Source organism: Tupaia chinensis, unplaced genomic scaffold (assembly GCF_000334495.1).
Source record: "Tupaia chinensis unplaced genomic scaffold, TupChi_1.0 Scaffold000276_2, whole genome shotgun sequence".
Classification (NCBI taxonomy): domain Eukaryota; kingdom Metazoa; phylum Chordata; class Mammalia; order Scandentia; family Tupaiidae; genus Tupaia; species Tupaia belangeri.
The window spans coordinates 1075020-1088255 of NW_006159759.1; the positions used below are offsets into that span (position 1 = coordinate 1075020).

Below are 13236 nucleotides of genomic sequence, written 5' to 3' on the forward strand. Positions count from 1 at the left end.
TGGAGAGATTTTCACTGTAGGGCGCGTGCGCTCGCCAGACAGACAGAGAGAGACATAGAGACAGAAAGCGAGAAATCACCCCCCAGGAGGGATGGTCACGCCGCAATCCCTTCTCCTCCATTCTCCTCTTGGGATCTTGGGCACGCACGCACACGTGCCCGGCGTGAGTTTTAAGCCACCGGGTCTGAGACGCGAACCGCGGTCGACTACGTGGGAGTCCAGCAACATAGCCATTACGCTAACTGCTGGTTCCCTGGTATGAGTTTTAAGCTGCCGGGTCTGGGACTAGAAATGCATTGACTACATGGGAGTCCAGTGATGTAACCATTATGCCATCTGTTGGCCTCCATGGTCTTCTTTAAGAGAAAGTTAAGGTGTTTTTGAAAGGCAGTTAGATTACTTGTTGACTTTGTTTTGAGGCCAGAGAGGGTAAGAGAATGCAAGAAAGCAAGTTGCCAGGTCTGAGACTTGAACCACGAACAGTCACGTGGGAGTCCAGCACTCTTAACCACCATGCCACCTGCCAGCCCCTCTGTATTATATTTTCAAGTTGCTTTTTATAATATAATCACTCACAATGGTATTTATATTTCATAGTACTTTCAAATAATTTTCATGTTTTCAGAAAATAGTAGTGATTAAGCATATTTTTTCAAGTAGAAAAGAGATGGAAAAAAATAATAAAAAAGCAGAGAGAAAAATAGATAAAATTTTAAAAAGTTTTTAAGAGAATTATTTTATTAGTTATTATTATTTTTAATTTGACCAGACAGAGACAGAGAGAGAGAGAGAGAAAGGGAAAGTGAAAAAGCAAGCCGCCAGGTCCAGGCCTTAAACTGCAGTTAGCTATGTGTGAGTACAACACCTTAACCACTGGGCCACCTGCTGGTCCCAAAATAAAAAAACAAACAAACAAACAAACAAAAAAACAAACTCTTGAAGCCAGTTGATGGTGTAATAGTTGTGTTGTTGGACTCCCACGTAGTCGACTGCAGTTCAAATCCTAGACCTGGAGGCTTAAAACTCTCTCTGGGGGAGATGGCAGGTGGCATGGTGATTAAAGGCACTGGAGTCCCACATGGCCAAACACAGTTAGAGTCCTGGACTTGGCAGCTTGCTTTCTCATTCCCCCACCTCCCCACTCTGTCCCTCTCTTCAAATTAAAATAAATAAATAAAATAAAGTTAAAAATAATTCTTTAAAAACAAAGACAAAACACCTCACTCTGGTGTTTCTATAGGAAACACGTATGTGCGTGCCCAAAATCCTGAGAGGAAAATGGAGGAGAAGGGACTGAGGCGTGGCCATTCCCCTGGAGGGTGATTTCTTGCTTTCTGTCTCTCCATCTCTCCAGCGAGTGCTCATGCCCTATAGCAACAATTTCTCTTAAAAAGATTTTTTTTTCTCTAGTATCTGTGATAAATGTGTGCTGATTTATTTATACTCTCTTTCATGGCCTATCTTTGGCTAACATTTCTTTATGGAAAATACTGCAAAAAGTAGGACAGAATTACTACTAGAATTTGAAATATTAGTAACATATTTATAATTTCATACTTGCAAACTGCTTAGATGCTGGTCTTCTAAGAGTTTCTGAGTTTCTTCCAGTTTACGCTGGAACATGTTTTTGTTGGTAGCCAAGTTTGCCCTGCTATTTTCCTTCATTTCTTTACCATGATTAATTTTGCATAAGAGATGTTTCTGTTGCATATGATTATCTTTTGGCAATGCTGAAGGCAAGGCAGAATTTACAGCTCTGTGAATTAGACATAAAATATACTTAGTACATATAAATAAAATCAACTTCTTTCTCTAAGTATACAAATGACACACTTGTGTAGCATGTGTGTGTGTGTGTGTCTAGATAATCACATATAAGGATAATGGAGAAATATACAGACAAGCTAGAAAGGGAATTTAAGTCAATCAATAGTAGAATAAAAACAGGATGTGACTGGAGTACAAATAAAGAACACCACCTTTGTGTAGGAATGCCAAATTATTCACGGCTTTCATCATTATATCCTATTCCTCTATCATCTGGTATAAGGGTAGAAATAATTCCTATAGAAAGGTAGAGTTAGTCCTCAGTTCTTAAAGAGCATTCCTATAAAGATAATATATGCTGCATTACCCTTTGATCTGAGTTTATGTCATGACTGGTAGGTACTCTTATAACCTTAATAGAGTTAGTTGACGAGTCAAGCCAATAGAAAATATGAAAACTGCTTGTAAGGGTAGGAAGGAATTTCCTCCCTACTCAACTGGCTTGAGACCTTGACTCTAACTCATTGTACATACTTATTTTTATTTGGTTTAGAAATATAATCAGGAATATAAATGTGGCTTTTTACAAAAGAGGTATTCTTAATACAGTCTACTACTAGTGTGCCAAAGTGCCACCACAAATTTATCAATGTATGACATCATCTTCTCTAAGAATTTTGTATCATCTGGAAACCTATAATGTTATGTTTAAACATATACATAAAATAAAAAGCAAATTACTATGGAAGTTTAGGGGGAGAATGGGATGGGATGAAGATACCATGTAGCTGACTATCTAGTGCATTAGAATAGTGAGAATCCCAAAGATACTTATTCTCAATTAAATCAAATTATTGCCAATTCAGTGAGGATAAAAATGTGGAAGGCAACACAGGGCCACATGTGACATAAACCTATCTCCAATACCCATATATATGAATTTATTTGGACAAACTAGAACAGTCAAGGTCAAAGAGTACTAGAATCCTAACTATTCCTTTGTGATCACAGAGAAATCAGGGAGAACAAGGTGTTTAGTACAAGTTCCTAAACATTGAGAATATGTTTCGGTCTTCATTTTGTACTTTCCTGTTCTTACATATACTTCCCCTTTGTCACCCTTCCCCCCAAAAATATTGCTAAATCTACAAAACGTCTAGTAAACTCAATTTATTTACCTTTAAAGTTGTCGTCTCTCAACTTTTTCTTCTCTATTCTTTTCTTCTCTACTCCACTTTCTTCTCTTCTCTTCTCTACTTTCTTCCCCCAGTGAGGAGGATTGAAGGGATGAATAGGAATAAAAGGAGCCGGGGAGGTAGAAATAAAGGGAGAGAGAAGTATGGGGGGAAAGGAAGAAGAAACAGGAGAAATTGGAGAGGGAAAAGCAAAATATGTTGGAGGCAAACATGGAGAAGAAGATGAATGCAAAGGAGAGGGGTAAAGAGGGACAGATGAAGGATGTAAAGATGGAGAAGTAGTAGAAGGTGAAGAAGAGGAAAGAAAGGATGATGAAGATGAAAACACTCTAGAGGGTGAAGAGGAGGATGCGGAAGTTGAAGGAGATGACGACAAGGAAGAGGAAGGAGAATGGCAGAGAGGAGGATGGGCTGGAGTTGAGGCAGGTGGATGGTCTACAAAGACCTGGGGCTGATTAGACAATGCTGTGGTTTGTGGAACAGATTGCTGGACTGACTGAGAAGGATCCAAGCTAGCAGGATGTTTAGGCAATGCAGTGTTATAAGAAAGGGTGGGGAGTGGTTGATGAAGGGGATGACTGGATAAACAAGAAGGCTTCAAAACAGGGAGAGCTTCCAAAGGGGCTGGGGATACAACCAATCGAGCTGGAAGGGAACGACGAACAAGGGTGGGCATTAGAGTGGCAGGGGTAGAACGCTGTGCTGGAAGGAAATGCTTGGGTCTGAACGTTTTGTAGAATAGCTTGTTTTGTGGGTCAGGATCAGGAATGACTGGAGAACTTTGGGGTGGGTGGGGTAGATGGTCTGGTGGACCAGATGAAACTGGGGCAGGGAGTCGAGGGAAAGTGCTAGAAAAGCTAGAAGTAATTGGGGCTGGAGGGCGAGGAAGATACTTAATTGGGTAAGCCAATAATGGTGCTGGTAAGGAAGTCTTTGGAAGAGCAGAGGGAATAGGTGGATGGATAGGCAGGGAATGGGGCTGGCGGATGGGAGAAACAGTTGGGTAGCTAGGAAGAATCTGAGAATGGTGAGATAGCAATGGGGCCCGTGAAGGAGAAAGCTGACCAGGTAAGTAGGGATCAGGTGAGGAGATTGCTGGACAGGCAGGGGTGGATCTGCATAGGTGGAAAAGTATTTGGACAGGCAGGTAGAGAGACAGCCTTGTTAAGATGATTTTTTTTTCTTTTTTATTTTATTTTTGGTTTATTGGGCTGACACAAGGGTTTTGACTCATGGTATTTATTTATTTATTTTTTTGTCCCTAGGGTCCACATGTGATGTTCCTTTGGTCAAAGAGTGTCCTCTAACATTGACTGAGAAATGTACAAAGCTTTTTCAAGTTTCCCTGTTCTCATTCCTTGCTGTTAAAGTATTTTAACTTTCTAGAAATTTGCTAATCATTTAGATACATAAATATGGGCTGTGAAATCTGGTTTAAAGCATTGGTACAAAGGGTAAACAGAGGTTAAAAAAAAACTGCTCAACTCTGGCCAGATTTCATAGAGTAGCATGGGGTGCAGGATCAAATGTACAGGTGGGGAGATTGCTGGACAGGCAGGGGTGGATCTGCATAGGTGGAAAAGTATTTGGACAGGCAGGTAGAGAGACAGCCTTGTTAAGATGATTTTTTTTTCTTTTTTATTTTATTTTTGGTTTATTGGGCTGACACAAGGGTTTTGACTCATGGTATTTATTTATTTATTTTTTGTCCCTAGGGTCCACATGTGATGTTCCTTTGGTCAAAGAGTGTCCTCTAACATTGACTGAGAAATGTACAAAGCTTTTTCAAGTTTCCCTGTTCTCATTCCTTGCTGTTAAAGTATTTTAACTTTCTAGAAATTTGCTAATCATTTAGATACATAAATATGGGCTGTGAAATCTGGTTTAAAGCATTGGTACAAAGGGTAAACAGAGGTTAAAAAAAAACTGCTCAACTCTGGCCAGATTTCATAGAGTAGCATGGGGTGCAGGATCAAATGTATCATCATAAATACATGGATATTGGAGATAGAAATCTAACAATATCATTTTGTTAAAGTATAAATATTTAATATGGGAGAACATATACCCTTTCTTACCCTGTACCTACCAGAGGGTAAAGTATATTAGCTTTGTGATAAGGATTTGGTTGTGACAGATTATTTCTTATATTTTAAATTTTAGTTCTTATTAATATCCTTGTATCATATTAATTACTGAAGCAGCGCCTGTGTTCACAGAAAGGTTAAGCATTAAGTGCCCTCCACTTTTTCATAACTTTGTCTCTTTAAGATTATCACATTACCAATATCTTAAATTACTTGAAAATTATTTTTATCTAAAATTGTTTTTCTACATCAAAACAATCTTCATGAGTACTGAAAAGATTTTTGAGTTTAAATGCATTTTATTTTTAGACAACCTACATGACATGTTTTTTTCTGTAAAAACAAAGCTGAAGTTTTAGAAGCACACTGTTTCTTGTCATTACTTTATTTCTTAAAGCATTTTACATTGATAGTCTAACTGAAAATGTATTTTAATGTAATAATGGTTTATCAATATTTGTAACTTAATTATATCTATCCATCCATCCATCTATCTATCTATCTATCTATCTATCTATCTATATGTTTCTTTTTTTTTTTTAGAGAGATTTTTGCTATAGGGCACGTGCGCTCACCAGACAGATAGAGAGAGACAGAGAGACAGAAAGCGAGAAATCACCCCCCAGGGGGGATGGCCACGCCACAATCCCTACTCCTCCATTCTCCTCTCGGGATCTTGGGTGCGCACGCACACACGCCTGGCGTGAGTTCAAGCAACCGGGTTTGGGATGCAAACTGCAGTCGACTACATGGGAGTCCAGTGACATGGCCATTACGCTAACTGCTGGTCCCATAACTTAATTATATGAGTATTTCCACTAACATAATACATGATTCTTAATATTCCAATATCTCATATTTGTATGGCATTTTATAGTTTACAAAGTACTTTCATATATATTACTTAATATTCTTCAGAATCCGTGGAGAGAAATCCAACTTTTTAATAAGTAAACTACAGTGTTCTCTACATATTGTATGTATTTGTTATTTCCTAAATACATAACATTTATGTTCCATATGTGTGTGTGTGTTTGTGTATATATACACACATATAGATACACATTATCATAAAGCCAATGGTCATAATCCCATATTACAATAATAACATAAAAATGAACAGATAATTTCTCATGAAACAGATCATGTATATGTTATTTAATGATCCGAGCAAATATTTGCTATAATAACTATATGTTTATTTGTTAGAGTGAGATGAAGTTGTTCTGAAAGTTTAATTTTTCTAAGATTCTAAGCAACTGTTCACTGTTGAACAAGAAAAATGGCTATGCTTTCATTCACAGTACAAAATTTCTTAAAAAGAATTCTTTATTATTACTTTTAAATTTGCTAAAGGGCAAATACACTCACCAGAGAGAGAGAGAAGAGGAGAGGAGAGGAGAGGAGAGATAAATATAGAGGGGAAAGTGAGACGCCAGGACCAGGACTTGAACCGCAGTCAACCATGTGGAAGTTCAACACCCTAACCATCACACCACTTGCTAGCCCCCAAAAGAGGTTTTTAAAATGTGAAAATATATGATAACACAACCTGCATTAAAAAATGCTCATTATTTCTTTATTAATTGGTTTAGAATTAAAAAAAAAATTTTGCCAAAGGGCTTATGCACTTCCCAAAGAAACAGAGACAGAGAGAGGTGAAGAGGGAAAAAGCACCCCTCAATGGGGCATGGTCAGGTCATAATTCTCTTCTTTTCTTTCATCCTGCTGGGATTCTAGGCATAGACATACAAGCCCTTGGTGTCATGTTTTCCAAACTGCTGAAGCCAGGATTCCAACTGTGTGGTTGGCCATGTGGAATCCAGCTCCCTTAACCATAGGCCATGGGACAGTTCTATAGTCCCTCTGAATACTAGGACATCCTGTCCCCCAACATACAACTCTTTGTCATCTTTTCTTATCAGACAAGCCTTTCCACAGAGTACCCTAAAATTATATTAACATTACTGCCTCACTCAATTTCTATTGTTTCTTAACCCACTGCTATCTGGTTTCTATCCCAACCATTTAAATAAATTACTTTGTTTATAATTACCTTACTGACCTATGGACTGCAAAAACAGATTCTTCTTGACCATTTGTTTCCTGACTTCAATTTCCTTGGTTTGCATATCTCATGTTCTCCTATTTTGCTACTTTTCTGATTGCTCCTTCTTAGATTTTTTTGAGCAATTCTTTCTCTGTTCTTTACATGTTATAATTTTTGAGTGTTATGAAACTTCACTTCTTACTCTATACTTTCTGTGTAATTTTACTTATAATGTCTATATGATCTATATCTGTGTGTAAATAAAGAGTTAACAAAATCTGATCTCTTTTCCTATGGACTAATTTAACTTTGAGTTAACATTTTTTTTTTTTTTTTTTTTGCTATAGGGCATGTGCACTTGCCAGACAGACAGAGAAAGAGAGACAGAAAGGGAGAAATCACCCCACCAGGGGGTATGACCACGCCACAATCCCTTCTCCTCCATTCTCCTCTCGGGATCTTGGGCATGCACGCACATGTGCTTGGAGTGAGTTTTAAGCCACCTGGTTCGGGACACGAACTGTGGTTGACTACATGGGAGTCCAGTGACATAGCCATTATGCTAACTGTTGGTCCCATCTTTGGTTTAACATTTTATGTCTATTTCTATAGATTATTAGGAGGAGCTGAGCTGTGTGCATTGATGCCTTCAGACAGCTCAAATGAAATTCATTTTTTCAGTTTTGTTACAGGGCGTATGTGACTGATAGGGGAAGAAAGAGGGAGAGATAGTGAGAAATCATTCTCCAAGAGGGATGACCCCGACACAAACCCTTCTCCTCCATTCTCCTCTTGAGATTTTGGGTGCTCATACACACCCACCTGGCATGCTTTTCAAACCACTGGGTTTGGGACTCAGACCACAAAGTTGGCCACGTGGGGTCTAGCTGCTTTAATTGCCATACCACTGGATGGCCCTCAAATGAAAATTTTAAAATAAAAATTTGTCAATCAGCAAGAAAAGTTATAGGTTTTTTTTGGGTAGTGGGTGCTGCTTTCATTTTATTTATCTTATATACCAAAAAATCAGAACTTGTTCCTTTTATGAAATAGCTCTTTGTTCTCTTTCCTTCCTTTATCACTAGCTTCCTCCTAATATAAGTTCTTTAAAACTCATCACTGGACAACTACCAAGTGTCCTGCCATTATTCTCTCTCTCCTCCAATTCTAACACTTTTATTTGATCAACATCCTTAAACTCTTATTCCTTTGTCACTTCTCTGCATTGTGAAAAGGCATTATTTTCATTCTTTCTTCTCATTTTCACCATTCAAAAATCTTTTATCCTTTATAAGATACAACCTTTCTTCACTATCCAAAATAGTGTTCTACTTTAGGAGTAATGATCTATCCCTTGGATTATTGCCAGCAATTTCTTCTCTTGTCTCTTTGCCTCCAAATGATCCCTATCTACTTTACTCTCCAACATTGGCACTATTTCTGTTTCTAAAAAAACGAAGAGACTATCACCCCCAACTTAAAAATCTCCATTGACTCTTACTAGTTACAAGATAAAGTTCAAACTTCTTAGCTAGACATACAAAAGTTTCACACCTGATCTCACATTTCTCGACCATCTCCTGTTATTCCAGCTACATATCCTTCTTATAGTTCTGCTACTCTGAACAAGTTCTGCTTCTTCAGGTGCCTGTGCCTTTCACAACACAGGAACCCCGTACATGCCTAACCCCCACCCTCTGCTTCTTTACTCATTTTTACCCATATTTTCGTGTTTTTTCAATTTTATGTTTGATCACTTTGCTAACATTTCTGTTCATAGCCCCTATTTTACAGTATTACGTATGTATTATAAAGTAACTCCCATTATATACCATTATACTGTAAGTGCAAACCCTTCTTGGGCTGAGGATCATATTCATACATGTAATACATACTAGTAAATGCCTAGCATAGTATGAGTACTTAGACATTTCACATTTGTATAGCCCTGTACCTTTCTAGACTGCAATTCCGATACTCATCGCTCCGACATTCATATTTAACCATGATAAGATCTCTCTCATTTTAAGGGGAAAAGCCATATGTTGGCTTTATATCTCCTCTGGCTACTATTCTATTACTCATTTACTTTCACATCCAAGCTACACTTGTTATTTTTTCCCAATTCATGTAGTCTATTTTCTGCCCCCATCACCTCACTGAAACTGCCTTGACAAAAGTTGTCAGTGACTTTTCTGTTGTGAAATACAGGGACACATTACTTCTCTGCTGGATACTCTCTCTTTGCTCCTCTAGACTCACTTCCTACACTTCTCCACTTGACTCCATGCTCCATAGAGGCTCAATGATCTCTTGATCTTTGATTTATGGCTGAGTTAGGCGAATGGAAGGTACCAGCAGAAGATCAGAGGAGGAGAAGAAAGAGGTTTTTGAAAATCATTCCTGTGGCTGCCTCCCCGTTTTGCTCGGTTAACAGTGGCTTTGTTCCTCTCTGTAGGACCACAAGTTCAGTTCAGCAGCTCTTCTATAGCTATAGCTCTTTCTTTCTTTCTTTCTTTCTTTCTTTCTTTCTTTCTTTCTTTCTTTCTTTCTTTTCTATTTTCTGCCCCCATCACCTCACTGAAACTGCCTTGACAAAAGTTGTCAGTGACTTTTCTGTTGTGAAATACAGGGACACATTACTTCTCTGCTGGATACTCTCTCTTTGCTCCTCTAGACTCACTTCCTACACTTCTCCACTTGACTCCATGCTCCATAGAGGCTCAATGATCTCTTGATCTTTGATTTATGGCTGAGTTAGGCGAATGGAAGGTACCAGCAGAAGATCAGAGGAGGAGAAGAAAGAGGTTTTTGAAAATCATTCCTGTGGCTGCCTCCCCGTTTTGCTCGGTTAACAGTGGCTTTGTTCCTCTCTGTAGGACCACAAGTTCAGTTCAGCAGCTCTTCTATAGCTATAGCTCTTTCTTTCTTTCTTTCTTTCTTTTTTTTTATTAAGAGGTTTTTGCCTTAGGGTTTAAAAACAAAACTGATCTTATCACCCATCTGCTTAAAATCCTTCAGTGACTCCTCTTAAATCCTCAGGATAAAGTTAGTACTCCTAATACGAAAGCATTTATCTGTTCCATTTTATATCCAGCCAAGCTATCAATATTTTGGATTTTGTGATTCAATCATACTTTAACTCCTGGGACACATCATGCCTTCTATTACTCTTGATCTTTCACATAGTTATTCCTCTGTCCTGAATGCCATTCACCTGCTTGTTCCATAATTAACTCCTATTTTACTCAAAGCTCTGCTGAAGTGTTCTCTATAAGGTCTTTTCTGAATTCTAATGAACACTCAGGGAATGAATTCATTTGTTCTTAGTCCTGATCAAAGGAAGTACAGACCTCAGTTATACCAAAAATAGAGTAACATTATGCACAGGTAAAGTATTAATAATTTACTACCTGAATAGTAGAAGTTCTTATATAGATAAATGTTAAATATTATTCTCATGACTTATTTGGTATTATTCTATACTTTTTGAAGCATTATTTCATTTCTCTCTTAGATTGTACACTGGAGATTATATTTTACAATAGTATACTTTTCCATATGCCCTTAAAATGCTTAGTCTAGCTCTATGCATGTAGTAACATCAGTAAGTATTTGGAATAAATAAATGGAAAATACAGGATGCCAGAGGGTACTCATTTGTTGGGCCATCCTATTACTTCTAGATGATTCATTCATGTTACTCTAGAGAGGAACCAGGAGACAGTATAGACTTTTCAAGATACCCAGGAAAGATTTTCAGTGAGGAAAAGCACATTTTTACTATAAAGCAGAAAATTTTAAAATCTAAATTTATATCACTATAATTCAACACAATTTTTTCTGAGTAAGGATGAAAATAACCAATATCAATATTTTAAAGTAGTTTTGATGACAGTTTTCACACAAAAAAATTATCCAACAAATTAGAATTCTGATCTAGTGTCAGAACAATTTATATTTTACTCTGCCCTAATTTAATCTGTGAAAATAGCATCATAAACTCTAAAACAGAGCTGAAGAGTAACTGATAAAAAGGTCTGAAAACTCGGTACCAGCCAGTGGCACGGCAGTTAAGGTGGCTAAACTCTCTATATGGTTGACTGCGGAGTCCTGGACTTGAAAAATGCTGCTGACATGTATGTGTCAGAGCCCCAAATCCCCAAAGGAGGGAGAAACGGAGGACAAAGGATTGTGGTGTGACCATCCCCTATGGGGATGCTTTCTCACTCTCTCTCTTTCTCTCTTCATGTATCTCTCTGACAAGCACATGTACACTCTAGCAAATTAAAAAAGAAAGCCTATAAACTCAACGAGCAGAGAACTATATAACTATTACATATTATTAATTATATGCAATGTTCATAAAATTACTTACCTCCAGTTTATTGTTGGTTTGTGGGAAAAGGGAGGGTTTACTTCTGATTTTAAGTTGGATTCCTGAATTTGTTTGAGAGCCTCTTCTAATGGAGGAACTGTTTTTTGAAAAGCTAAAATTAAAAAAAAAAAATCAAATAGTACAAGATCACTTTATTGACAATGGTCTCTTAATATTTATTTTAATTGGTTAATGATAAAATACTATTTTACAACTTTTGTAAAAAGATAACATTTTAGAACAGTGTAAATATTTAAAATGTTGATATCTAATTAGCAAAAGAGAAACTGTTATCTCAAAGTTGTCTTATCTGGAAAAAAATAAACTTTGAATTTTGAAAAATGTTCAGGCTCTTCACTGTAGAATGTGAAATTTTCTATATTTGTTCTCATAGTCATGTAAGTTTCTGGCAAAATTTATAAATGTTCCTATGAAGCCCTGGACTTGGAAACTTGAAAAACATGCTGGGTGTGTGTATGTGGGCCCAAAATCATGAGAGAAGAATGGAGAAGGGACTGCGATGTTGCCATCCCTCATGGCGGGATGCTTCTCTCCCAATCCCCATCTCTCTCTAGTGAACACATATGCCTTATAGCAAACTAAAACAAAAATAAATAAGTAAAAAAACAAATAAATAAAATTAATTCAACATAAATTTTTAAAAATAATAATTTATTTAATTTGATTAATTCTTCTTCTTCAGTTTGACCAGAGAGAGACAGAGGGAGAGTGAGAATGAGAGTGAGAATGAGAGTGAGAAAGCAAGCTGCCAGGCCCAGGACTTGAACTGGCGTCAGCCATGTGGGAGTCCAGCACCTTTACCACCATGACACCTGCCATCCCCTCAACCTACATATTTTAGTGGAGATACAAACATTCAGACTACAGAGAATATCAACTGGTTTTCTAATTAGCTTACTCAATGTCCATAACAGGCTTTTATTGGTGAAAATAATAGCCTGTTGAATATACTGAATTATATATTAATAAAAATTATAATAAAAAAATGTGCACTTGGAATTCTTATTATTACCAGTCATTTCTGTACTCTTTCACTGTTTATGCAAATATAAGAATATATTCTAATTTGTTCTTCTCACACAAAAGGCAGAATATTATATATTTTGTTCTAGACTCTGAAGATCAGGACAAATCCAAATTCTGTGCAGGTACAAGACTAATGTAATTTTGTGCCTTCATTAAAACAAAACAATGCAAAATTACCAACATAAAATCACAAGTATGGACCATGACAGTGAGGACTTCTGAAACGTAACGCTTACTACCTTAATGGTAAATCTATTTCTCCTAAGGCTCTTTCCCATCAGTACATAGAGAGCTTTCATATTATTGTTTTAATAGTCATACAGTATTTTCACCGAGTAGATGTGTATGTCATTTGGTTTCGTTAAAACTTCGAACTTCTTGTACCTAGACCCTTGGGTAGTCAGCCCGACTCTGGAGTACACAGTAACCATGAGTGGCAACTATTTCTCTGAGACATTTAACACAATTGATCACAATCTCTTTCTTAAAACTACCCTTTTGGGGCCAGCAGGTGGCATGGTGATTAGGGCACTGGACTCCAACATGGCCAACCACGGTTCGAGTTCCAGACCTAGTGGCTTGCTTTTTCACTTTCTCTCTCTCTTTCTGTCTCTCTGGTGAGCAAATAAGCCCTTGTAGAAAAAAAAAAATTAAATAACTAATTCTTTTTTTTTTTTTTGGAGAGATTTTCACTGTAGGGCGCGTGCGCTC

The 13236-nt window shown here is 37.4% G+C and overlaps 1 protein-coding gene across 4 annotated transcripts in view; it reads right to left on the minus strand.

Annotated features, from left to right (window-relative positions):
• Positions 1-13236, minus strand: part of CEP126 (centrosomal protein 126) — a 68464-nt gene that overhangs the window by 31836 nt on the left and 23392 nt on the right. For 3 of the 4 annotated variants that reach the window (XM_027772482.1, XM_027772481.1, XM_027772480.1), the window contains exons 3-4: positions 11479-11590; positions 1558-1756 (exon numbers count right to left, since the gene is read on the minus strand). In XM_027772482.1, the coding sequence (XP_027628283.1) occupies positions 1558-1710 (153 nt within the window). In that variant the 5' untranslated portion in view covers positions 1711-1756; positions 11479-11590. Of the gene's footprint in view, positions 1-1557; positions 1757-2945; positions 2996-11478; positions 11591-13236 lie in introns of those variants that run through there. The other variant, XM_027772479.1, reaches the window with a different exon arrangement.